Source organism: Taeniopygia guttata, chromosome 8, assembly GCF_048771995.1.
Source record: "Taeniopygia guttata chromosome 8, bTaeGut7.mat, whole genome shotgun sequence".
In the NCBI taxonomy this organism is placed as follows: Eukaryota; Metazoa; Chordata; class Aves; order Passeriformes; family Estrildidae; genus Taeniopygia; species Taeniopygia guttata.
The window spans coordinates 22,358,136-22,386,064 of NC_133033.1; the positions used below are offsets into that span (position 1 = coordinate 22,358,136).

A 27,929-nucleotide genomic window follows, 5' to 3' on the forward strand; every position below is an offset into this window, starting at 1 on the left:
CAAGATTTTTTGCAGGGGTGCTTGTGCTAAGCTTTGATTTCTGCCCCCTTTTGTTTTCCAGCAGCATGAAAACACAGTATTCTGTGTGTCTTTCAAAGTTCGTGAAAGAGAAACAGATGAGGCCTATGTTTTCATCAGTATTGTGTGTGTCTCATTCTACTTTTGACTTCAAAATATTTTGTAAGTTAAATTTATTTACAAACCCCCCCACCCCGTTTTGCGTGTTTTGGGTGCGTTTCCCGTTGCGGGAGGAGCGCTGTCCCTCACGCCGCTCCTCGCCGTTGTTTGGTGTTTCCGTGCCGACCCACGGAGCCCTCACGGGCAGCGCTCGCTGCCCCGCGAGCTGGGCCGTTTAAATGAAGCCCCGGCCGGTGATTGGCGGGCGGGAGAGGGGGGTGGATTGGAAAGGGCGCGAGCCACGCTGGGATTGGCTGAGGGGCGAGGGGGCGGGGATATCGCGCGCGGTCCGCGCGGCGATTGGCGGAGCCGTGGATTTGAACGCGCGAGCGGCGGTTGGCGCAGCGCTGCCCGTGCGGAGCCGCTGCTCCGCGCCTGCCTGGCCATGGCCGCGGGCTCCGCAGCGGCGCGGGGGCACCGCGACCCCGGCCGGCGGCGCTGGGCCCTGCGGGGCGGTGAGGAGGACGCGGATGAGGATCCCGCCGTGCTGATTCTGAGCTACTTTTCCCGGCCGCCCTTCCTCAGTTTCGGCCGCCTGCGTGTGGGCGCCTCCCGCACGCGTCTGCTGATCATCGACAACCCCAACGAGGACGATGCCGACGTGGTCATCGACCGCTTCCCGCCCGCTGCCAGGGGCTTCAGTATCGAGCACCGCCGCTTCTTTGTGGAGGTACGGGGAGACGCGGCAGGGCACGGGCAGGAGCTCCGGCAGGGCCGGGGGCTCGGGAGGAGCTGCCCGGGGACAGCCCCAGCCATGCGGGGCGGGGGGCGGCCGCGGCCCCGCCGAGACCCGTGCGTGTCGGGGCCGTGCGGCAGCCGGGGATGGCGGGGCCGGGCCCCTCAGGCTGGGGCTGGCCCCTCAGGCAAGGGCGCACAGCCTCCTTCAACAGAGAGAAACCTGTCAACAAGTTTCAGGGCATATGTTCGGGAAAAGGGCTGAGGGAAGGGGATGACGGTTTGCTGTTCTGCACGTTCATTAGCTGGCACAACAGAGTAAAGGCATGCTTAAAATAGGATTAAACATTTACGATACCTAAGGAAATGCACACTGTGGCTAGTCCAATCGGTGCCGGTTTTTAAAAGAACCGTTTAGACGAACGTATATCTACAATTATCTAGACTGTCCAGAGTTTTTGTGAGAGAGGAAGAAACACTCTGGACATCTCTTGCAAAAATGGGCTTATAAAACCAGGGTGACGTCTCACAAAGTACTTGAATGATATGCTCCTCTAGAAATTAATGAATAGAAAGCTTCATGACTTCCTTGATAATTTGCAGTGTCTTACTTTTTGTTGAAGGACTTGAATGTCAAATTTGGCTAAAAATATTTACAGTTATATTTAGGGTCCGCTAAGGTCCTAAGTTAATCAACCTCTGATTATTTGTCCCGCCATAATTCTCTCAGAATTTCTCTGGAGGACTTATTTTATTAATACATGCAAAAAACTATGTAATTTCCTCTTCTCACCTTTACTCAAACCTTCTCCTTCTACTATGTGTTATAAGTATTCCTTCTTGTTTTCCACTGTAGTTTGATTCAGAGGTATATGACCTATCAGTAAGACAACATTTTTGATAGGGGTTGCTTAAATTTGCATGCCGAAGAGGGAAAACTGGCATTTAAACATTTAACAATTTTATATCATTTCATGTTGTCATAATATATATTCTATATGCTGCTCATTGTTTAGTTGATTACTTGATTTTCAATGTTACCAAACTGTACATAAATGCTAAATATTAGGGGTTTTTTTTCCAATAGGCAGGACAAAGAATATTTGTTTCTGTCACGTGGACACCATTAGAAGAAGGAAAAATCAGAGAACTGGTGTCTTTTGTTGTTAACGATGTTGTAAAACATCAAGCTGTTCTCCTTGGTGCTGCTGAGCAGCCCCCGAAGAAAAGGGTGAGTGTGTGTTTATTGTATCTTATTGAATCTTAATGTTACTTTGGCATCTCTGATGCAAATATTGTTTCTATTACTAGAAAATTCAATGAAAGAGGACTATAAAGTGATAAATGATGCTGTGGAAATGCCCATTGTCCTCAACTCTTTTTAGCTGGGTTGGAAAGTAGGTACTGATAAACTACAGCTTAAACAATAAAACTGAAATATGACCAAATAAATGGTTTTCAAGCCTGCAAATAAGGTATTGTGAATTTTTGATCAGGAGTTCTTTTTATAGTCTTCTTAAACTTTGAATGGGTAAGCCAATAATGTTTACTTTTACATGTAGAATTTAGAAACTGAGCACACTAACTTTTATCTATGGCTCTTTTTCAGAAGAGTCTTTGGGATACATTAAAAAAGAAAAACTCTTCAGCAATGTCTGCAGTAAAGGTTAAGAAGAGTACTTCAGAAATTGAAAATGTTAATAAAACATTTCAGGTTTCTCAGAAGGTGGATAGACTTAGAAGTCCCCTTCAGTCATGTGAGAATCAGAACACAGTGCAGAATAGTACATCCCAAGGAAACGACCCTCTTGCTGGCTCAGAGAATCAGCTGCCTCCATCTCCCATTGCATCAGTGCCCGAGGAACATGGCAGCACTGTTCACACGCCACTTGCCCTGAGAAGGTCTACTGCATTTGGGGATATTGCTGCCTCTGGAAATGAGGAGTTGTTGCCTGAGGCAGACATCTGTACCATCAATAAATGTGTTACTGACCACAATCAATTGCAACCTGAAAGTACTTCCAGTTTTGCTGGATTAGCACAATTGCCAATTTCAATTGATGGAGGGGTTCTTAATTTTACACTCTCACCAGTTTCCACTCTAGAACACTCAGCCACTGCACCTGTTTTAAGTACAAGGAGAATTTTAAGTCCAGATGCTTTTGTAAATGACAATTATCAAGTGGACATAGATGTAATAGAAAAGCCTTTTCCAATTCTGTCACCTGATCAGTTTGTGAAGGACAGTTTGTCAGATAAACCATCAAAGACTCCTAAGCCTGAGGCAGCATTAATATCGTCTACCACACAGACTTATGTTGTTAAGAGATTTCAGCCCTCAAAATGGAAAAAAGATGGAGGTGTAGAGACAGAAACACATGTTCACATAGAACATAATTTAAATGAAATCTCTGAGCTGCATAAAGTAAAATCACTGGCATTTGATTGTGATAAACCCAAGGAACATCACTGCAGTTTTCCTTCTGCAGAGGTACTTCAGACTGACAATCCCTCTCAGAAAGAACGCACAAAAAAACGTCCAATTCTTTCTGCCACTGTCATAAAAAGTAAGCGTGGTGCTGTTGAAGAAAAAAGAACAGAAACCCACCAGCCAAAATCTAAAAAATGCCTTAATAAAGCAATTGCAGGATGTGCTAATGTGGTGCCTGGACATATGGAAGCAGAAACATCTAAACACCTGCCAGTTACAGCTCCCTTTTCATCTGAAAATAAGTGTCACAATGACAAGGTAAATTCATCTCCTACTGGATCAACTTCTACCTGTCGTAAGAGGAAAAGTGAAACATATCTAGGAAATAGAGTTACAGCTCCAGTGCATGTGGAAGAGGTGGAAAGAAAGAGAGCTTTTACCTCTAGCACAGACAATCAAACACGCACAACCAGAGGACCATCGACCTTCAAACCCACGAGTGGAGAGAGAGTAGGGCAGAGAAAGAAAGCTGGTGAGCAGTGTTTCCTTCTTTTACCATTTTCTTAAATATCCTTTGATTAGGAAATGTATATGGCCATCTGAAATGTCCAGCAACAGTCAGCAATATTTCATATCTCTGATATGTGGGCTTTTGCAATTTGTTAGGTATCTGTGTTTTAAAAAACTGAAAACTAGGTTAGAGTTTTGGTTATATAATTGACTTCAAATTTACTTTATTCATGTGTAAATTTGTTAGTGACAATAATAGGTAAAATACCTAAAAGCTCTTGAGCAGAGACCTTGTTACATAAATTGAATTTTCTGGAATCTAACTGCACAAGATTTTGTCACGTGTACATTTGCCATTGTGAATGTCTGCCTCCATTGCCTTGTCACATATTTTCAAAAGTAGTATCGTGAAGGTTGGAAAAGAGTGCTTGGAACATTGAGTCCAACCATTAGCTTGGCACCACCATGTTCACCACTAAACTATAACTCTAGGTGCCACATCCATGCACCTTTTCAACACTTGTAGGGATGGTTATTCCACCACTTTCCCGGGCAGCTTAACCTCCCTTTCAGTGAAGAAGTTCCTCTTTTTCATTCTGCTTGCTTTTTACTGTCTGTGATAAGTCAGCCTTTTGTAGTTCTCTCTGCCTTATTGTTTGCCAATACTTTGTTGCTTGAAGATCAGAAAATGCTGGTGCTTGCATTTCAGTTTATTTGGGGTTTTCTAACTGTTCCAACCCCAAATGTGCTCTGGAATGTGAAGGGAATGAAGGTCTGGAACTTAAATATACATTTAATTTGCAAAATTTACCAGGAAAAATTAATTGTGACTTTCAGATCAAAATAGCACATCCTGCTTTCTTCAGTTAAATGATCTGTTCTGTGATCCGGGTTTGATTTGGGGCTTTCAGTAACGAACTTCAATGTCAGCTTTTTAAGATGGCTTGCATAAAAACAGGGTGCTGAAAGTATTGATATGCAGAGGAAAAAGTGTGTTATCCACCAGTTTTTTTTCTAATAATCTATTAGGATAAAGCTAGATGGGCTGGACAAGGGCAGAGTAGAGGGGAACAATCTCCTCCCTTGACCTCTGGCCACCCCTCTTTAGACACAGGCCAGGATTCAGTTTGCCTTCTGTGCTGTGAGTGCACACTCTTGGCTCATATCCAGCATCTCATCCACCAGAGCCCCTAATTCCTCCTCTGCAGGGCTGCTCTCTCTGGGTTCTTCTCACAATCTGTGTCACCTGCACAGCTCAGCTTCAGGTCACCTGCAGACATGCCAAGGGTGTGCTTGACAGATCCAAGACAGATCCCTGAGGGACACTGCTCATCACCAGCCTCCATGTGAGCATACAGCCATGAACCCTCAGGCTGCAATTCCTTATCCGCCTCCAAATCCACATCTCTCTAGTGTGGAGAGGAGGATGCCGTGTGGGTCTGTGTGGAGGGCTTTACAGAACTCTAGGTAGATGACATCAGTCAATTTCCCTTGTTGACTGTGTCAGCCACTGCACTACAGAGGGCCACCAGACAGGTCCGGGGCCATTTGCCCTTAGTAAAGCCATGCTCCATTCACTGTCTTGAATCACCTGCTTGTCTTATATGTGCTCTAACAGAACTTCCATGAGGATCTGTTCCATGATATTCCCAGGCACAGAAATGGGGCTTGACAGTCTGTAGTTCCCTGCATTCACATACCTTCCTTCCTCCCCTTTTTAAATCATCAATATCTTTTGAATGGTTCATGGAGAATTACTCTAGTTCTGTACTTTAAAAGTGATTAATACGTTAACTTTCACTGATATATTTGCTGTTGATAATTGTGTGTTAATGCTTGTAGGTTCTTCACTTCAGAAGACATCTAAAGCTACCAAGAGAATTAGTAAACCTGTCCCTGGATTGGCACAGTCACACCTGACATTTGTGAAACCACTGAAAACAGGTAGGCAGACTGCTGGTGTTTGGTAGAACACTGAACAGTATATCACAATTGTACTGATGGTGTCAGGCAAGACCTAACTGGTTAGAGCTGAGAGGAAATAGAAGATAGTACCTGAAATGAATCAATACCTAGTAGAACAATATATGCAAACTTTTGTGATCTGTTTTGATTACTTATAAGAAAATTTTTTGCAGCACATGGTCAGCTAAAACTAAATGTTACTTTTTTCCAGACCTGTAAGTGTAAAATCTATATTACAGTTCTGCTCCCAGCTTAGTGATGGCTATCAGTTAAATGCCTCTTCCAGATCTGATAACATTTTAAAACAACAACAGAATATCTCAGAAAATTTCTTCCCAATAAGATAAAAATTTTGCAGTTAAGAATACTAAGTTGATCTACTCAGAAAAATGCACCTATAAAATGGTTCTTCCTGAATGTAATGCAGTTCAGTTTAAGTTTACTCCATTGCTTCTCGGGTTCTAGATATCTTGTCTTAGTTCTAGGGCTGTAACAACTTAAGCCATGTTTTGTGGCTGAAATTTATTTAACAGCCTCTGATCCACAAGTCACTGAAGATTTTAACAACCTACGTTTTTCGGCTATAGTGCTAAATGGAGTGTCAGACATTAATTCTTTCCAGAATGAAATGCATATGTGTTATCAACATTTCAAGAACTGCAAAGACTTAAGCTTTTTGTTGTTTTGCCTTTTTTTTTTTTTTTAAGTCATCCCTAGGCACCCGATGCCTTTTGCTGCTAAAAACATGTTTTATGATGAACGTTGGAAGGAGAAGCAGCAACGAGGTTTCACCTGGTGGTTAAATTTTGTACTTACCCCTGATGACTTCAATGTAAAAACAAATACCTCACAAGGTAAGAGTACAATAATTTTGTCTTCTAATTTTCTTAAGCTTTATGTTATATACTCTATTAACGCTAACAAGTAGTAGTACTCATTTAACACTAAACCTTTTCAGAGTTATGTTGTATTTTCCTCCTTCTGATAAGTGTGGATGGCTCATTAGCTCATGGCAAGCACACCACACCCCTGCATGGGAGGGTGCTCTGCACCACGAATGCGCTGGAATTTGTGGCTGTGGCACTCCTCAGTGGGTGGTGAGTGGGGAATCCCCACCTGCTGGAAAATATAGGATAACCTAAAAGGATAGCCTACTTTTTGCACTATCTTTAGCTTCACTTGAAAAAACTGAAGATGGAACCATTAATCTTAAAACTGAATTCCTAGCACTGCTCACTTATGAAATAAGTGTGCTTATATTTAATAGTTGACTAGTATTCTTGTACTTGACAACATATGTGTAGTGCAATAGCTGACAAGCTTCTGAAGGATCAGGATAAAAATAAAAAAAGTCAGCTTAAAAAGGGGAAAAAATAAATGAAGTGTGCAAAGCTACCTTTATTTGAGATGTAAATGCTCACTCTTTGTGCATGTTTAAACAGTAAATGCAGCTGCTCTTATCTTGGGGGAAGAGAACCATCACAAAAGGAGCCTTCCTAAGGCACCCACGAAAGATGAGGCGTCTCTAAAAGCGTACACAGCTCGCCGTAAGCTGAACAGGCTGCGGCGCCAGGCCTGCCGCCTGTTCACCTCCGAAAGCATGGTCAGAGCCATCCAGAAACTCGAGGTGGAGATCGAAACCAGGCGCCTGCTGGTCCGCAGGGACAGGCACCTCTGGAAAGACATAGGTAAGAGGACTGAGACCTAGAATTCTCTCCTCTTGTAAGTAGGAGCAGGATTATTCATGCACTGAGTTTGTTTAATCTGAAATTGGTTAATAGAAATGTTTGCATTAATTTGAAATGTTTGCTGGATCTAATGTTAAAAAATGCTTTCTTGCAGGAGAAAGGCAGAAAATCCTTAATTGGCTTTTATCTTACAACCCTTTATGGCTGCGCATAGGGCTAGAGGTAAGTTCACTGTGTATAGTCTATAATCTAAGTTTAAAGCACACTTAGCAATTTTTTTAGTAGAGGTTGTTTTGGGTTTCTTTGCATTTTCTGTCATACTAATTCAGGTAGGTTCAATTCAGTTATAGCATGATGCATATGTTTTAAATTGTTACAACATACCTGCTTTAAAAAAGTGATTATCTTATTAAGAAGTAAAATATTTAATCAAGGATAGTGGAAGTTAATTCCGTGGCAAATAACACAAAAGTGTTTCCCTATCCATTTCACTTTACTAAACTGGAGAAGAATGTGGTGGCCTTAAAGAAACTCCTGATTGATTTTTCAGACGTAGATATGTGTTTTGAGATGAGATTAGATCTAAAATTTCCTTTGGCTTTACCTTTTAGGGACTGACTTGAAAACTGTTTGGTATTTAGACATGAATTTCCATTCATTATTTTAGAGAAATTATAACAATTATGTATATTCACAAAATCACATAGTATTTAAGGCAACTTTTAACACTTGCTTCTGCTTTTTTCCCCTTCTTTCATATTAGACTATTTATGGAGAGCTGATAGCTTTGGAGAGTAATAGTGATGTTATGGGTTTAGCAATATTCATCCTTAATCGCTTGCTGTGGAACCCTGACATTGCCACTGAATACAGACATCCTCTCGTGCCCCACCTTTACCGGGAAGGTAACAAGTAGTTCCAAAAAATTTATTTGTGGCACCTAATTTTTAAACTATCTCTTATTGAGTTCTATCATTTCAGGTCATGAAGAAGCTTTGTCAAAGTTCACACTGAAAAAATTGTTGCTTCTGGTTTGCTTTCTGGATTGTGCCAAACAGTCCAGAATGATTGACCATGACCCCTGCCTCTTTTGTAAGGATGCAGAGTTCAAGGTGAGAGCTGGGATTTGATGTCTTCCTCCATTGTTGTCCTAAGACTCAGTGTATAATTTTTATTGTTTTTAATCTGACAAAAGTTAAAGCTATGTGACTTGCTAAAAATAATTTTTGAAGAATATGTAATTTTAAGAATTATACAAGGAAATATGAAATGTGATTTGGGAGGTACAAGGGATGAAAATTGTATTCTGATTGACAAATATTGTAGAGTTAAGAGTTCTTTTTTTTTTCTTTTTTTTTTTTTTTTAACTTTAGGCTAGCAAAGACCTTTTGCTTGCATTTTCCCGGGACTTCCTGAGTGGTGAAGGTGACCTTTCCCGCCATCTGGGGTTCTTAGGACTCCCTGTCAGTCATGTTCAAACTCCACTCGATGAATTTGATTTTGCTGTAACAAACCTGGCTGTGGACTTACAGTGTGGCATTCGTCTTGTGTGGGTTGATACAGAATTCTATTGGAATATTTATTTTCTTTTATATAATATTTCATGTGAGCGCATCAGAGGCATTAAATCATGCATTTATTTTGTTAGGAGAACAGTGGAGCTTCTGACCAAAAACTGGAATCTTTCAAAACAACTGAGAGTTCCTGCAATAAGTCGGCTACAGAAGATGCATAATGTGGAAATTGTTCTCAATGTCCTTAAAGAGCGAGGGGTGCACTTGAAAGATGAGACTGGTAAGGCCTAGAAATCAGGGTTATTTTAATTGCAGCAGATAACTACAGCACGCTTTAATCCCTTGTTTTATTTGATAGGTGCTTCAATTGACTCCAGAGATATTGTAGATAGACACAGAGAACGAACATTAGCACTGCTGTGGAAAATTGTCTTTGCTTTCCAGGTACTGTTCAATTGCTAGTTACAAAGTAATAATGAAAATACCACTCTGAGGAATATTTAATGCCTATGAAAGCTTCTACTAATCAAATTTTAGACTGAAATTATTTGCTTTGTAGGTTCAAAGCTCCATGTAAACTTTACTAAACTGCCAGTTGTTCCCTACAATACGGCTTGGATAATGTTTTAACTGTGCTTTCTCTTACACATTCATCCAAGTTTTTGGAAAAAACGGAGTTTATGCCATGTAGTAGCAGAATTGACACTTAAAAGTGAAATAATGTTGATCTCAAATTGCAGGTAGACTCTTAGTAACTGAAAAGGACATTTTGAGGTTGCACTGATAGACAATTATAGAGCAATCTCTGAAGCTCTGCTACTTTTTCTTACTTTTATCTAAAACAGTTGATGAAACATCCTTGAAATAAGAATGAAGATTTCTTAGGCATTGACATTTCAAAAGTTAGTAGAGGAAGCCAAAATAGTTTTTTTAATAAAATAGTTTTTTAAATAAAATAGTAAAAGACTGTTTTAAGAGTTAATTTGAGTCAGAGGGTATTTTAAAAATAAGTGTCCAACTGACAAATCCAGTTGGAAGGAACATAATGTATGAAAGGCAAAATAAGGTAAAAGTTGATGTGGAATTTCAGCACTAAGTAGTCTGGAATGTAAGTGCAATTAAGTATATAAAAAGCAGGAATATGAAAGACTTTTGCCACAGAACTATCACTAAGATAGGACAATATAATAAAAATCAAATGTAATTATTTTCTTTCTTGAGTACTCCTGCACTATTAAGTAGTTAATTTCCTTCAGTTAGTTCTTCTGATGCATGTGTCACAGTTGCATTACTTTTGATTAGAGGAGTAACTTGAGTGAGTAGTGGCTTTATCCAAGACCTGTGGATATGCTGCTTGTTCTCCAACCAGCTCAAGTCCTTTTGGAATCCCTTAAAGGAGGAGGATTGGTACATGGGCTAAGTGGAACTGCAGGCAGGACTCTGAAATTGTTTCCTCTGAGAGCACATTGAAATTACACAGGGATTGCACCTGTTTCTCCCAACATTGGTTAATAAACTAATTAGTTTATAAACTATGGTTTATAAAGTAACCATTAGTTAATAGACTAATGCAGTAACTCTTTTACACAGAACAGTGGGAAGGGCAGATTTATGGTTTTTTATTTACCATCTATGCTGGCAAGTCCAGATGTATTCACTACTGATTGTGCAGCTGGTGCTGCTAAGAAGTGAGTGTAGGTTCTCTTTAAAATGCCATGTCTAAAGCTCTGTATCGAGCAGCTGTAATGCAGGACATGTCAGAATGTTGACGTGTTCATTTTTTGTTTTTCTTCCTAACAGGTGGATGTTTTTCTGAATGTGGAACATTTAAAAGAAGAAATTGAGTTTTTGAAGAACACATACAGGACAAAAGCACTATTGGGTGCTAGCAAGACTTATCCAAATTATTTTAGAATACAGGAAGACAGTAGTAACATCTCATCTCAAACCTACAGTGAAAATGTGAAGCTGCTGATGGCATGGGTTAATGCTGTTTGTAGATTTTACAATATCAAGGTAAATAGTTTTGTGTACATTTCCACAGGTATACCCTGTGCTGTTGTAATTCTTTACAGAGCAGAGTTCTTCAAACCATCAAATATGCAGTAGAAGTCAATGATAATTATTTGTAATTTTCTGGACTTTGTTTAATCTGATTTGATATAACCATTGTTTTGTGAGTTTAGCTGCACCTCTCTTTTTAAACAAATCTGGGCAAAAAAAATCCCCTTCCAATTAGTCTTGTGCATAAAAATGCTTTTTAAAAGTTGAACACTTTTTGCTGGAATGGGAATTGTTTTACTGAACCTTCATTTAAAAAGTATTTGTGCATAGAATTTCCAGTGTTTATAAAAACTCTGAACACTAAACTAATTTTTGGGACAAGGTCAGTTCATCTCCTCAGAGATGTTTGTTTAGAAGGGATATGTTTGCTCATTCCAAGAAGGGAAGCCCTGGTCAGAGACCTGACTCTGGTCAGAATACAGTGGCAGCTGCTACTTTCTGAAGACTAAAACAGCTCTTAGGACTGATGAAAATTCAGAACTTATATCTGTGTTGAAAACATACTGTAAAGGTATTTATAGGAGCTTATTTGGGATCCTGCTGTAGAAAGCTTGCTTTCATAAATGTTTCCCTTGTAGGTTCACTGTATAATGAGTCACACCTCTTTTGTTTCTGGGCTCTCACAGCTGTATGTCACTGTAGAGTAAATGTTTAAAGGAAGCACTAGGTGCTTAAATTTTTTTGTTAAAAAATAATATGCACTTGGTCACATTTAAAAGTACAAGAAAAGAATTCTATATCCAGTTTATACCAATTGACTAGTACAAAAATTCAAGGAATTTGTATTTTATTTAATAGGTGGAAAACTTCACAGTGTGTTTCTCAGATGGCAGAGTATTATGTCATTTGATTCATCACTATCACCCCTGTTACATGCCTTTGGAAGCTGTGTGCCAGAGAACAACTCAAACAGTAGAATGTTCAAGAACTGTTAGAGTGGGACTAAACTCTTCCTCCTCATCTGAGTCTGACACTTCTCTAAATGTTGTGGAAGAAACATTTGATCAAAGTGAGTTATTTGATGTACAGAAGTTCGTGTTAAATCTATTTCTTTGCACAACTTTATTTGACTAATGTTCTATCTTTACAAAGCTATAACTCCCTCAGTCCTATACAAGGAACTGCTGGACAATGAAAAGCAAAACTTCCAATTGATCAATGCTGCAGTTTCCAACCTAGGCGGGATACCAGCAATGATTCATCACGCAGACATGTCAAATACAATTCCTGATGAGAAGGTAAAATGCCTTTAGAGTTGATATAGATGTGTTCTGCCCTCATGTGAACGTGTTCTGCTCTTTTGTAGAGCCCTTACCCTGCTATGTTGTGTGTTTCTGTAGGTTGTTATCACCTATCTCTCATTTCTGTGTTCGCGGCTTCTCGACCTTCGCCAAGAAACTCGAGCTGCACGATTAATTCAGGCTGCTTGGAGGAAGTACAGGATGAAAAGGGAACTGAAACTCTCTCAGGTACTCTTTGCTTGTGCAATATTCCTAGCTTCTACATTAAGAAAAAAAGAGAATATAAATTCAATGGAAAGTACAGATTTTTTGGACTAATATTGGCATTTAAGCTAATGAGTGCCATTTCTATCATCAAAATATGTGGCCTTGGTGGTGTAATCTACTAAACTCCTCTTTTCTTTTAGACTTCTGAAGTTATTACAGGTGTTTAGAGACTACTGTTCTTTTTTGTGTGTCACCCCTTAAACTCTTCTCCCAATATTTCAAATATAAAATAGTCACACTGCTTCCTTAAAACTAAAGGAGTAGTTAATTTCTATTAATGTCTGTAAGACAAGAGGAGTAATTAAACTTCTGCATGGATTTACTATTTTTGTTAAGGAGCTAAGGTTCACCAGTCTTTTGAATTGAATTTCATGAATTCTGATGTTCTGTATCTTGATTTTCTGGTAGTTATACCAGATTTAATGAAGGTTTTAAAACTATGACACCTTAAGGTTGATTAATGCCACCACTGTGTCTTGCTGGGTTACATATTGATGTTGGAACAGTGTTCAAGTGAAATATTCTGAGAATCTGTGGTGTAGAAAGGGACAGAGGTTATATTTAGGCTTTTTCATCTCCAGTTTCTTTACTGCATAAAATCTACACAACCTTAATGATGATGACAAAACACTTCCTTTACAACTCTTTTGAAATAACTAATAGTACAGATGCTGGTGGAGGAGAAGGAATCAAAACCAAAATCTTTTAAGTATTTGCAGGCATTATTTTTATTAATTAATCTTATGTGTGCATATGTAGTATAATTTTATGAGATTCATGTAGATAGTTATTCAAATGAAAAATCTGAGTGAAGATTCCATAGCTAATGTAAAGTGGAAATTTATTCTTTGTAGGAAAGAGACAGAGCTGCTCGGATAATTCAAAAATCTGCAATGAACTTCTTGGCTCGCCGGCGCATCCTGAGGAAAGAGAAGGCAGCCATTTTCATCCAGAAGCACTGGAGAGGATACTTGGCCAGGATGACTCTCTTCAATCTGCAAAAGGCAAAACTGGAGGAAGCCAGAAATAAATCTGCCACAGTCATTCAGGTAATACAATCTAAAGCAAAATTACACAGCAAGGAAATACCTTGAAACCTCTAAGATAGAGCCTTGCTAAGGTCCATTTGTGCTGCTTGCAGCAATTAATGGTTTCATGAAATGTAATTTTTTAAAATTATTTTCCCCCCTTTGCTTTTGAGAGGTTTAGTAAGCTTTTCCCTCCAGAGAGGGATGGTAATGTGCTATTAAATTAACAATTATTCCTTCTTGGTGAATATTTTGGAGTACCATAAGCATTAAAACACAGGATGTTAAACATTTATATAAGGACTGATGAGATTTGGTACATTTTCTTCTTTGCAGCTGCTGAACATTACTTAAAGAAGCTTTAAAAAATTTTAAAATTATTCTTCCTGTATTATGTCACCTGCAGTGGGCACATTCAGAGTGGCAGACATGGCAATGGTAGTTTGGGCAGTTAATTCAGTTTCTCATGATATTTCTATCACCATTACCCAAAGATAAATATTTCACTCCTAAGACTTTTCAGAATAGTTTTTAAAGAATCACTGATTTATCAGATAGTGTAAAAGGGAATCTGCTGTTGCTGGGGCAAATGGAAGCTTTTCCCAGAATTGAAAATGCTTAAAAACCATTTAGCTTTTGCTTTTTTTCTTTTTTTAAAAATAGATTTCTGGAATTGACTTCCTAGGGATTAAGAGCCAGAGATGAGCTTAGTTGGTTAGAGCATGGCACCAGTATGTCAGGGTTTGATCCTGGTATGGGCCATTCAGTCAAGTCTAGGACTCAATCCTTGTGGGTCCCTTCCTGTCACAGTTGAGATGGATGTGACTCAACACACCAAAGTTCCCATGGCAAAAGCGTATTTTACTGAGTAGGGTTCCCTTTTATATGGCTTTCAAAAACCGACGTGGCTGGTCCTAATTGGCTGAATTTGGTAACACCCAGCTCACTGGCCAATGGCCACCTGCATCTGTGCTCACTGGGGATTGGCTGGCATCTCTTGTTTGAATTTGAATCTCCTGGTTCCCAGTGCCTTTTCCTAGGGATGCTTACTACTTTTCCCTAACAGCATAGACTGGTCCAGTTCTAATTAGGGTTATTTATGGCTGTGAGGCCTCCAGGGCAGCTGTTAGCTGTCACACCTTCCAACTCAGAATACTCTGTGGTTCTGATAAGTATAGGAATAAGAAATCTTAACTAGTCTGAAGATGACAGTCCTTATTCATGCTTAACTGAACATACTATGAAGAAAATACTAAGTTTTTTTTCTTTTTTTTACCTGCAGGCTTATTGGAAGAGATACTCTGCAAGGAGAAGATACTTACAGCTAAGACACTGTGTTATTTTTGTACAAGCGAGGATAAGGATGGTGAAGTCTGTTGCTGCATATAAACAAATTGTTGGGGCTACAGTTACAATTCAGAGACATCTGCGTGCAGCTAAGTTGGCAAAAATAGATCGACAAAGATACCAAATCCTAAAGTCTTCAGCACTTACTATTCAGTCTGCGTTCAGAAGATGGAGAAAATACAAAATTCAGCAGAAAATTAAAGCAGCTTTAGTGATTCAGAGTTATTTCCGAAAATGGCAATCTTCAAAACTGGCTAAGAGAAAGAGGGCTGCCCTTGTCATACAGTCTTGGTACAGGATGCACAGGGACCTGAAGCAGTATCTACATGTTAAGCAAAGTGTTATCAAGATTCAGGCTTGGTACAGGTGTCAGCTGGCCAGACATGTTTACCAGGAGAACAGGGCAAAAATAGTGACAATTCAGCAGTATTATAGAGCTTATAAACTGGCCAAAGGGGAGAGAGAGTGTTATTTGCAAAAGCGTGCAGCAGTGATAGTTCTCCAAGCTGCTTTTAGGGGCATGAAGGCACGAGAGCTGTACAGACAAGCAAGAGCAGCGTGTGTTATTCAATCACTGTGGAGAATGAAAAGAGAGAAACAAAGATTCCTGCAGTTAAAAAAATCTGTTACTATGTTGCAGTCACACGTGAGAAGATACCAACAGGTGAAAAGATACAAAGAGATTAAAAATGCTGCTTCTGTAATTCAGACCCGGTATAGGGCACACGTGGCAGCTAAAAAGGCAAATGCTGCTTTCCAGAGGGTGCGCCTGGCTGCCATTGTTCTCCAGTCTGCCTACAGAGGGATGCAAGCCAGGAGACAGGCTTGTATCCTGAGATCTGTGATCAAAATTCAGTCCAGTTTCCGTGCTTATGTTGCCCAGAAGAGATTTAAAAACTTGAGAGATGCCACAGTGAAGATTCAAGCTCTTGCAAAGATGAGGCAAGTCCGTAAGCGTTACTGTGCACTGAGGGAAGCAGTGCTTTATGTCCAGAGAAGGTATCGTTCTCGGAGACGTGCTCTTCAGTTTAAAGAGGATTATAGGAAATTGAAGAGAGGTTGCATAAGAATTCAGGCTCTAGTTCGAGGCTATCTTGTGAGGAAACAAATACAAAGGTGGCGGGAGGCTGCAATATTACTTCAGGCCTGCTACAGAATGAAAAGGGACCGGCAACGGTACTTAAGCATCTATAGTGCTGCCACTGTCATTCAACAACGTTATCGTGCCTGCAAAATGACCCGGTGTCACAGGCAGGAGTTCTTGCAAGTTAGAAAAGCAGCTGTGTGCTTACAGGCAGCCTACAGGGGCTATAAAACACGCAAAAAGCTCAAACTTGAATGCAGAGCTGCTATTAAAATTCAGACTGCTTTTAGAGCTCACGCTGCACGAGTGAAACACAAGGCAATGGTTCAGGCCTCCATTGTGATTCAAAGGTGGTACAGAAATTGTAAGGGTGGTAAGAGACAAAGACTGAACTTCTTAATGATAAGAGCAGCAGTGCTTTCTTTACAAGCAGCTTTTCGTGGCTGGAGGGTACGAAAGCAGATTCAAAGACAGCACGTTGCTGCTACTAAGATACAGTCTACCTTCAGAAAATTCATGGCTGTGAAGAAATTCAGGCTTGTGAAGCATGCTGTGCTAACCATCCAAAGGCATTACAGAGCCACGGTTCTAGGCCAGAGACAACGGCAAGAATACATTCATCTGCGAAATGCTGCAGTGCGTCTTCAGGCACTATGGAGGGGGAAAGTTGTGAGAAGAACCATTCAGAAGAAACATAATCTTGCAACAATTATTCAATCCTATTACAGAATGCACATAAATCAACTAAAATACAAGAAACTAAGACAAGCCACTTTGGTGATTCAGAAATACTACAGAGCCTACTGTATGAAAAAAACCCAACATTTAATATATCTACAAACCAAGGCAGCCGTGTTAGTCTTGCAGTCTGCTTACCGTGGGATGACTGTGAGGAGACAACTGAACAAACTAAACAAAGCTGCAACAACTATACAAGCTGCCTTCAAATCTTACTTGGTCAAGAAGGAATATGGAAGACTTAGATCTGCAACTATAGCCATTCAAAGGCGTTACCGTGCAGTTACTCATGCTAAATGTCAAAGGCAGAGGTATTTGTCTTTAAAAAGAGTCACAGTCCAAGTGCAGGCGATTTACAGAGGTGTAAGAGTGAGACGGCAGGTTCAGCGTATGCACCAAGCAGCTGTTTGCATCCAAGCCATGTTTAAGATGTATTGCATGAGCATCAAGTATCAGTCAATGAGAATGGCAGCAATAAGAATTCAAAGGCAATACCGAGCAATTTGTTTAGGTCAAGTACAACGCAAAACATACTTGGAACTAAAGAAGTCTGTTGTTATCCTCCAAGCTGCTTACAGAGGAATGAAAGTCCGACAAGACTTAAAAACTATGCACCAGTCAGCAGCAATAATCCAGTCCTATTATCGGATGCACAAACAACAGAGGAATTTCAGAAAGTTGTTGCTTGCAACGAGGCAGATTCAGCAGTGGTTCCGTGCTTGTAAGGAAAGAGATGCACAAGTTCACAAATACATGATTATGAAAAATGCTGTACTGCACATCCAGGCTGCATTCCGTGGAATGAAAACAAGAAGACTTCTCAGAATCATGAATGTGTCAGCTGTGATTATTCAAAGAAGGTTTAGAACTTTCCTTGAAAGAAAACATTTTCTTTCCATTAAGTCAGCTGCTATTGTAGTTCAGAGAAAATACAGAGCAACAAAAATAGCAAATATTCAGCGTCAAAAATATCTCTCTCTCCTTAATGCTGCTGTTATCATACAGTCTGCTTATAGAGGATTTGTGGTAAGGAAAAAAATGCAGCAAATGCATCAAGCTGCTACAGTTATTCAAGCAATGTTAAGAATGCATAAAATTTACACTTCTTATCAAGCACTCAGGCTTGCTTCAGTAATCATACAGCAACGTTATCGAGCTTACAGGGAAGGGAAGCGTGAGAGAGAAAAGTACTTAAAACTGTGCAATTCTGTTTTAGTTCTTCAAGCTGTTTACAGAGGAATGAAAATAAGACGCTTCCTGAAGAGACAACGTGAGGCAGCACTTACAATACAGAGAAACTACCGAATGTATAGGCAGTACTGTCATTATAGGAAAGTTCAGTGGGCAGCCCAGCTAATACAGAGGAGGTACAGAGCCCACAGGCTCAGGAAAATTGCTGTAGAGCATTACACTTCATTGAAGAAAGCAGCAACTTGTATACAGAGGGCTTTTCGAGACATGCGAGTGAGAAAACAACAGCAAGAAATGCACTATGCTGCAACTGTGGTTCAGAAAAACTTTAAAGCCTTCAGAGAACGTCAGAGATATCTCTCTCTTAAAGCAGCTACTCTTGTCTTTCAGAGAAGGTACCGAGCTTTGGCTCTGGCAAGGCAGCATGCTTTGGAATATCACTCTCTCCGCAGAGCAGCTATTCACATCCAGGCTGTGTACAGAGGTGTCAGGGTGAGGAGAAGTCTCAAGCACATGCATTCAGCTGCCAGTACAATACAGGCATCCTACAGAATGCTCAGGGATAGAAGGGCCTATCAGAATATGAGAATTGCAGCTATGCTTATACAGAACTACTACCGATGCTATTTGAAAGGAAAGAACCAACGCAAGAAGTATCTGACAATGAGAAATTCTATTCTTGTTATTCAAGCAGCATACAGGGGCATGAGGGCACGGCAGGAACTGAAACTCCTGCATGTTTCAGCCGTTGTAATACAGTCCAGCTATCGCATGTATGTACAATGTAGGTGTTACAAACAGCTGTGCTGGGCTGCCAGGGTCACACAGCAGAGGTTCAGAGCCAAAATGGCAAGAGAAGCTGCCATGAGAAATTATGCAGAAGTAAGAAAGGCTGTCATTTGCCTTCAAGCTGCTTTTCGTGCTAAGAAAGCCAGGCAGTTGTATAAAGCCAATGTTGCTGCACGATGCATTCAGTCGTTCCTAAGAATGTGCATGGAGAGGAGACGCTTTCTTAGGCAGAAATCAGCAGCAATAATGATCCAGTCCGTGTTCCGATGTTGGAGAGCCCGGACTTGCTATGCACAGCTCCGGAGCTCAGCAGTTGCTGTTCAGAGCTGGTACAGGGGGTGTCTCAGGGCTCGTGCACAGAGGGCACAGTACTTGGCTCAAAGACAAGCCATAGTAGTTATTCAGTCTGCCTTCCGAGCTATGAAAGCAAGAAAAAGAGCAAGGCAGCTAAGAGCTGCAAGAAAGATTCAGTCTTTTCTTCAGATGGCTCTGCAGCGTAGAAGATACATCCAACTCAGAGCAGCAGCTGTTACATTGCAATCCTATTACTTAATGCATAAATGTAAGTCGCTGTATATGAGCTATAGAAGAGCAGCTGTTGTCCTGCAGCGGCACTACCGATCCCACCTGATTGTGAAGCAGCAGAGAATGGCTTACTTACAAACCCGGAGAAACGTTGTCCTTGTGCAGGCCACAGTCAGAGGATACATCGAAAGGAAGAGGTTTCACAAGATGAAAGCAAGCACAATTAAAATTCAGGTACTTCTGAATGAATAGTACTGGGATTTGCGTGTTTTGTTTTTCATTTAGAGGTGTTTTAATGATCTACTGTTTTTGCAAACCACAGTTTAAAACTAAATAGAATCAGTTTCACAGTTCAGTGAAATAGAACTGTTTCACTTCTACAATTCTTCACAGTAGAAATGTACTACAGGGCAGACATATAAAGCTTACTACCACAGTACACACAAATAAGGTTCTTTAAGACAACTGAATTTCACCTCTAAATAATAGTGGCTTAATGAATGTTTTCTTTGATGAGAATATGAGTGAAAGCTCTTCACGAGAAGGGCACTGGTAGCGAGTATAAAATGATATAAATGGCAAAAACCAAAATTGTTACATTCCTAAGGACTCATATTCAGGAAGGTGTGAGTAAATCAACCATATTAGTCTTCCTAGGTTTACTAATTGACCCTAGACTAATCAAAGTGCCTAACTGACCTTTTAAAGAGGAAAGTAAGGAGGGAAATTCCCCCAGATCAAGGAAGAAAGGGAAATAATATCTCATAATATTTTGTGTCCCTGAGAAGCCTGATCTAATGGTTATCCCTGCCCCTGTTGGGTGGGTTGGAACCAGACCATCTTAAAGGTCCCTTCCAATTCAAACTATTCTAACCTATTTGTCTTAGGTTGGTTTTACTCTATTGTTGGAGACCACATGCTCTACTTAACTAATAGAAATCAGATGTGCCTCACCTCCATGTTTTGGGGGGATTGGTATCTGCTTAGTTATTTTCTGAATGTTTAACTTATACATCCTGAATAATATATGGATGGTTACTTTCCTTAAAAGGTAGAAAAAAAAATTATTTTTGACATTGAAAATATGTTTATTTAATTGTTGTTTTTATAGCAAGCCAGTGAGTACAGCTGTACATAGAAAAATGCAAACATTCCCAGCTGATATGATGCAAGTGGTGAAATATTCAAAGTTTGTCTTTTTCTTTGAAGGCCTCTTTCCGTGGGTTCCTTGAGAGACAGAAATATCTTCTATGCAAATCTTCTGCTGTGTTAATACAGCAGCACTACAGAGCCCATCGGATGCGAAATATTGATCAACACAGATTCCATCAAATGAAAAAAGCTGCTATCACAATTCAGGTAATCATAAAAGTGGGGGTTTTTTTGAGTGTTTGTTTGGGTTTTTTAATGTTTTGTATTTATTTCTTCACAATAGAGTTATTTTTGCAGACTAATAGTAAAGAGCAGCATTTGTGGTATTTCCCTGAATCTGTTCTACTTGCTTTTGAAAACATCTTCTAGTTGTGAGAACTTAACTATTTGTAGTATTTTAGAGATAGAAATCCCAAAAATTGTTCCTGTTGATGTGATATTTTTCTTTTTAATTGTGTTCATTCTATTAACAGTTCTGATTTTTTCTTTATTTTAATTTCTCTAATAGGCAGCATACAGAGGTTATAAAGCCAGGCAGTGGGTTAATAAAATGAGAGCAGCACGAGCCATCCAAGCCTGGTTCCCAGGTCACAAGGCATGGAAGGAATACCCCCTGTCTGTGCTCAGAGCTACCCTTGTCATCCAGAGTCACCTCAGAGCCAAACAGCTTCGGACTCGGTAATGCCCAGTCTGAGATGCATCATTCCACTTTGCAAAGCTTTTGCTATGTAATTCTTTAGTGCTGCACTACACTCTTTAGAACTCTTCAGGTTCTCAGCCTCTGCCCCTGCAGCATCCTTGTAATGTGTGTGAGCATAACCCTATTGGTGCAGGTGGGGTTGCTCTTTTGCACAAGGTTTTCATTACATTTAATCATTTTCCTGGAATGGAAGCTCCTTCACAAGTTTAGATTATGTGTATTGAGACTCTAGAAAGAGTAGGCCTTGATCTTTTTTTCACTTCTCTCTTTTGCAAGAAAAATGTCCTGGATATTGTTAAAATTCCAGCATACAACTTGTAGGTTGAAAAACTATTTCATTTTAATCCACAATGGAATACTTAAACTGGTTTATGTTTATTTTGCTATGAGGTCAGCCTGGTAGCTCATCTCCTTCTGAACTGTCCCATGCCAGTAGCAGTCGGGGATGCTGTTCAGTGATACAAGGTCCTCCCTCAGCATCCCTGCTTTTTAAACATCCCTGCCTATTCCTGTTATTAACCTTTTATGGACCTGTTGTATGTCAGTCTGTCCAATGCTTTTCAAGCTGCTGTGTTCCTCTCCAGCTTCCTTTGGCAGTAAGTTAGGGAAATACTTCCTGTGGGAAAGCAGAAAGTGTCTTCTGTTTAAACCACTCCTTCTGCCAGTGTCACTGGCTGTCCCATTTTCTGATGTTCCAAGATCTGGTTGAGAACAGCTGTGCTTTCCCAATATGTGTCTTAATGATTTTATAAACCATCACTGTTTTCTTACTTTAAAATGCATTTCTATGTTAGGTTTTTGAAAATGAAGTCTTGTGCCCTTACCATTCAAAGAGCCTGGAGAGCGACCTGCGCTGCACGAAGGCTTCGGCAGCAGTTTCTGGCAACCAGGAGTGCTGCAATCAAGATTCAGTTGGCATACAGGCAGTACAGGGCCAGGAGGCTTCTAAGAGAGGTATGTTTTGCACTCTGATGTGGCATGGTTGCATGAAAAGTTTTCAATGTATTTGAGTGATTTTTGCCATCAATGTGCAGAAGCACAGAAAAGGTGGAACCTGAGCAAAGATTGTTCAAATAAAAGGTGTTTAATCTCCAAAATATGAAATAGCCTTTTTGCTTTAAGCAACAGGGTTGATTCTTGATTTTGAATAGTTCCAATTGTTGAATTATCCCTCTATATACAGATACCAAAATAAAATGCCAAAGTTTCTTCTGGCTGTATTGCTTGCAAAAGATTAAGCCCATATTTTGAACCCATTGACGTAAATGAAAAGACCTTCCAAACTGTGAAAATGCATTTTATATAAACTGCTACTGTATGAGTTTACTTGCACTTCTCATTCCATTTTTCTTCTTATGATGGGAAAAAACCCCTAGAACCAAAAATAAACATATACTGATCCTTACATGAATGAACAAATTTTAATTATCAATGCATTCTTTGGTATCTTTTTCAGAAGCACCAGGCTGCATGTCTGATCCAGAACACATATAGAGGTTTCAAGACAAGAAGGGAATTTGTTCAACAAAAAGCTGCTGCTGTAATTATCCAAAAACATCTGCGGGCTTGGCAGGAAGGCAGGGTTCAATTTGTGAAATACAATAAGACTAGAAGAGCTGTCATTAAACTGCAAGCATTTATCCGGGGTTATTTAGTCAGGAAAAAGGTTGGTATAATTCAAATTAAAACTTTACTTTGGATGTAAAGTATCTCTAGAGCTGTTTTACCATTAATTCTGACTGGCAAGGAGAGGAAAACTTCATTTATTGGTGTTGAAATTAAGTTCTTGGCTGCTTTGAGTATTGGTTGGGGTCAGAATAGATCAAACACAGTTTGAGCCTTTTCTTACAATTCTTTAGAACTAAAGTAGATTTTCACTGTTGGGTGTTGTTTTAGCTTCTGAGATCTTTGTGGCTTACCTATAATTGATAATTCTGCACACATAGGCTTGCAGTGAAATTGTTCTCTGCCATTTACTGATGATGTTTCTTACAATCACTTCTCCGTGTTACCATTTAAAGACCTAGTACTGCAGAGTGGTAGCTTACTTTAGTTCTGATTTTCATTATCTAATGTTATATTGCTGTGGACTACGTTCTTTGTGTGGACATCCAGCTACCTCAGAGTATGAAAATTAATGATGTTCCCCATTTTGTTTTACTTCTACAGATTTCAGAACAGAAACAAAAGAAGAGACTTCTTTATTTTGCAGCAGCTGCATATCATCATATCTCTGCAATTAAAATTCAAAGGGCCTACAGAATTCATCTCACCTTAAAACTTGCAGAAACCCAGATCTCATCTGTTCTTATAATACAGGTTGGTCGGATTAAGGCTGAATGATTTGTGTAGTAGTCTAACTGATTTTCTATGAGCTAAGCTGTAGCACTAAGACAATGTAGTTCCTTCACATAAAGCTAAATTATGGAGACTGTGATTTATTAAATAAGGCTGCTTATACACAGCTAAGCAAGCTCTGGAGGCTTAAGCATTTTAAACCTGAGAATGGATAGGAAAGTTTATCTCCTCCAGACTGTCAAGCTTGCTAAAGAAATCTGAGTGCTGTCTTAGCCTATTTCTTTATGTCCTGCTGGAGGTAGAAAAGATCAGACACAACAACCTGTAGGGTTTGTGAAATGTAGAGCATCTCCTTACATGAATAATCCCTTGGGATACTGTGATTTATTTGGTTGGATGCTTCTGATCTGCCAGTGGTATCAGAGCCAGTGTAGGTTGCAGGATTTTAATAAAACAAGGTTTTACTTATCTAAGAACAAAATCACAATCAGGTCTGTATTGCAGCACTACCAATTTTTTTTTAATTATTTGCAGGTCTCCAAACTGACCATTAGCTTAGTTCCAGTATGGGAAATCAACACTGGATAAATGGAGAGCCTGAAATGGGAGCTCTGAAATAGGTGTTCTTTGGTCAAGGATGTCATGGCAAACTTTGCCCTACTACTTCTCCATATATACAAATTGTTCATTTTTCCTATAAGTTAGGTTTTTCCTTTAGGGCAAGAGAGGATGGGTGGAAAAGGATTTTTTTGCTCTGATGTGGCACACAGTATCCTGTGTCCCTTCTTTGTTTATAGAAGGGAAGAAACAGAGCTGGGAAATGAGGAAAGTGGAATGGTGGTTCTCCTTAAAAGCCAGCCAAGAGAGAACTCCTAGGTCATAGTAAGCTGGACACAAGTATAAATTGGGAGAGTTACATACTTTATCTTTCGGTCAGCCCTGAAGACTGGTCAGACAGTCGGTCTGAATGATCATTGTAGGTCCCTTCTAATTGAAAACTGTTCTATCTATCCCCTTCTCTACCTTTCTCTCCTCAGAATGCTTCCCTAGTGTGTCGAGGGAAATGTAGGCTGGATATTAGGAAAAATTTTTTTAGAGAAGGAGTGATAAAGTTCTGGAATGGTCTGCCCAGGGAGGTGGTGGAGTCACCATCCCTGGATGTGTTTAAAAAAAGACTGGATGTGGCACTGGGTGCCAGGGTTTAGTTGAGGTGTTGGGGAATGGGTTGGACACAATGATCTTTAAGGTCTCTTCCAACCCAGTTATTCTGTGAATTCTGTGAGAATTCCTATTAAGATTTCATTCTGCAGTCTTGTATTTCAGCTACCCAAGGCCTATCAGAGTCATGGAGGTTATTTATGACTGGTGATGTTTATTGTGCCTGTATCTATCAAAGCTTGTGTTAAAATGCTCACTTTTTATCAGTGCTCATTTAGGGTGGGAAAAGGGAACATAGGGGAAGAGTTTTAAATAAACAGAAGGCTGCTTTCATTTTAAACAGAGCTGGTTCAGAGCAAAAATACAAAGGAGGCGATTTTTACGAGATTACCGGAGAGTGGTTGGGTTGCAACGCGCGCTGCGAGGCTGGCTGAACCGCAGGAGCGAGGCGGCCACCGTGATCCAGAGAAACGCGCGCGCGTTCCTCGCCCGCAGGCGCAGGAGGAGGCTGGCAGTGGGAATCGTTAAATTTCAGGTAAATGCCTCTTGTAAGAAAATAACAGGTTTGGGTTTGTTTATTTTTATTAGCTGGTTTTTTCTCAATGGTTTTTGGGGAGAGGAAAGACCTTTGCTTTGGTTGATGACTTTATCACTGAAATTGCAGGCCAAATCAGCTTTGGTTTAGCTGTGAAAGCTGAAGGCAAACAGATCGTGAAGGAATACCAAGCAGATAATGGTGGAGATGACTTAGTGGGAGTGTGTGTGGACTGAATATGGATTTTTTTGCCTTTTGTCTTTGAAAGTCCAGTATTTGAAGACAAAGATAAACAAACACTGAGTGTTAACGACTTAAAATTGAATAGCTAAGGTCATTCAATACTTTGTCAGACTTGTGTAAAACTGATTAGGAGTGGTGATGGAAGTTCAGCTGTCTTGTCTCTCCTTTACAACTTTTTCTCTTTGTGGAATTTCTTTTCTGTAGGCTTTGTGGAGGGGATATTCTTGGAGAAAGATGACTGACACAGCAAAAACCAGAGCTTTAAGACGCAGTTTAGAAAAGGCCAATGAAAAGAGCCGGGAAGAAAACAAGCTAGGTAACAGAACTGCAATTGCGATTGACCACCTCCTGAAATACAAACATCTCTCCTACATTCTTGCAGCACTGAAGCATCTTGGTAAGTATTTTGTTTTATTATAACTGATGGATTTTCAGAATGATAAAAACTGGATTTTTTTCAGCTGATGAGAGTTCATAATGATATTTAGGCTTTCTGCATGGCTATAAAATGTAAGCGTTAGAGGGTATAATGGAGGGTTTTCCAGACTAAAATTAGATTATTGATTTAAGAACAATATTTAAATGGTTACGTAGAGAAAGGAAATCCTGTATGATTGCTCTAATTTTTCTGTCAGTCCTGGTAGTGCTATACTTTACGTAAGTTCATTATAATTTTTACTATCAGTATATGTTCTCTGTGGATCATTTTATCTTCTTAATTTTTAGTCCAGCATATTAAAACTATTGCTTTAAAAACACTTAAATCAGTAATTGCAGTTTTTACTTTGAACTTTTACTTTAAAATAGAGAAAATCCTAGTTTGTAATAATTTTGCTCGAACTTCAGAGTTTTCTTTTCTCTATCTGTTTTTCTTTAATTATTTTAGAGGTGGCTACCAGGCTGTCCCCACTGTGTTGTGAAAATATGGCCCAGAGCAGAGCAATCTTCAGTGTTTTCCTTCTGATTCGAAGCTGCAACCGGAGTGTTCCATGCATGGATGTGATCAGATACTCAGTTCAGGTTCTACTCAATGTTTCAAAGGTAGCTTTAATATTTTCTTTTGCAGGTTTATAAGCAGTGTAGGCTACTTTATTGTGGTACTTGTTTATCTGCAAAATTTCTTCATAAATCCAGAGCAACAAAAGTAGTAGTTCTGAATAAAAATAGGTTCTGTTTTTCACTGTGGTTCTGAAACCAATTATTGGTTTACTTTGTAATAGTTATATAAAGTTTTTGGTGAAAAAATTATTTCATGGCCTTTAGGCATTGCAAGGTATCACAAATATTTTTAAAATTTCTCTGAAATTATTCTAATTTATTTCTTTATTATAAATATGGAATCAGATTCTATGGGTTTCTAAACAAGGGGGGAAGCACAAAAGGCACCTTTCTATAATCTGTTACAATTGTGTAAATACAGAAGTGGTTTGTATTGCTTGGATACTAGTTCAGCTACGAATTTATTCTAAGGGAGAATATGGGCTTTGCTTTTTCCTCTAACCTCTAAATAGCAACCTGTAAACTAAAGATACTTTAAAGATCTGTCTATAGAAGCTCTCTTGTCTCCTTCCTGTTTAACAGTACGAAAGAACTACTCGAGCAGTTTATGAAGCTGAAAATTCCATAGATACTTTACTAGACCTACTACAAATGTACAGAGGCAAAGCTGGGGACAAAGTTTCAGAGAAAGGAGGAAGCATTTTCACAAAGACCTGTTGTTTGCTGGCCATCCTTTCAAAAGACTCTAAAAGAGCTTTGGTAAGACCTAAATGTTGTGGGATTAATGGTTTAATTTAATATACTTTTCTTGCATGTTTTGGTGATGTTTGTAATTTTTTTTGTCTCCCATGCCTGTTATGGCTGTACTATTAATTTCAATGAAATTCTGGTTTAAAAAACCCCTGCATTTCCAAGATGGTGAACACAGTCGTATTTTCTTGATTTAAGCTGCTTTTGAACTTGTAGTATTGACTGTGTGCTGTTCTCACCTTTCCTCAGGAAATCCGAGGCATGCCAAGAACAGTTTCTTGCATCCAGAGCCTCTATAAGCTCACAGCTCGGAAACACAGGATGGATGCAGAGAGAACACTCGTGAAACAGAAAACAAACACTGCCTTGGGTGGGAGCTCCTCTGTTCCAGTAACTCCTCTAAGAATAAAAACAGTTTCAAGGTAAGTGCTTAAAAATTAGTCTTCTATTTCTGCTCTGACATTGAAATATTTTAATGCAAGCCACTAATCTTTTCACAGGATTAAACCAGACTGGGTCTTGAGGAAAGACAACATGCAAGAAATCATGGATCCTCTGCAAGCAATTTTGATGGTGATGGACACACTTGGTATTGCCTACTACTGAAATGTAAATAATGTATAGGAAGATGTATTTGTACAGTATATATGGATAAATGATTTATAAATGCATAAATGATTTATAAAAAAAGCCAATAAGTGTTAAACTACTGTTTGAATTTTTTTTTTCAGATTGACATTAACATTTTGGTAACTTTTTGTATTGCATACTGTTTTGAAACCGTATTTTGTACTACTACCAAAAGCAATTGTACAATAAAATCAATTACCTGGATTTCACTGGAAATTTCACTAGTGCAG

At 39.5% G+C, this 27,929-nt stretch overlaps 1 protein-coding gene across 1 annotated transcript; it reads left to right on the forward strand.

Annotated features, from left to right (window-relative positions):
- Window positions 1-470: 470 nt before the first annotated feature.
- ASPM (assembly factor for spindle microtubules) lies at window positions 471-27,903 on the forward strand. Its single transcript, XM_030279381.4, has 29 exons — window positions 471-847; window positions 1,940-2,083; window positions 2,462-3,815; window positions 5,636-5,737; window positions 6,466-6,612; window positions 7,201-7,446; window positions 7,601-7,668; window positions 8,210-8,351; window positions 8,428-8,558; window positions 8,820-8,995; window positions 9,095-9,240; window positions 9,319-9,404; window positions 10,761-10,976; window positions 11,823-12,033; window positions 12,117-12,262; window positions 12,365-12,493; window positions 13,387-13,581; window positions 14,843-19,468; window positions 20,444-20,593; window positions 20,895-21,064; window positions 21,881-22,040; window positions 22,543-22,752; window positions 23,256-23,405; window positions 24,886-25,077; window positions 25,525-25,717; window positions 26,207-26,361; window positions 26,902-27,078; window positions 27,319-27,491; window positions 27,570-27,903. Exons 1-29 carry the CDS (start codon window positions 563-565, stop codon window positions 27,673-27,675), a joined length of 10,386 nt encoding a protein of 3,461 aa, XP_030135241.4. The 5' UTR covers window positions 471-562; the 3' UTR covers window positions 27,676-27,903.
- The last annotated feature ends 26 nt before the right edge of the window (window positions 27,904-27,929 follow it).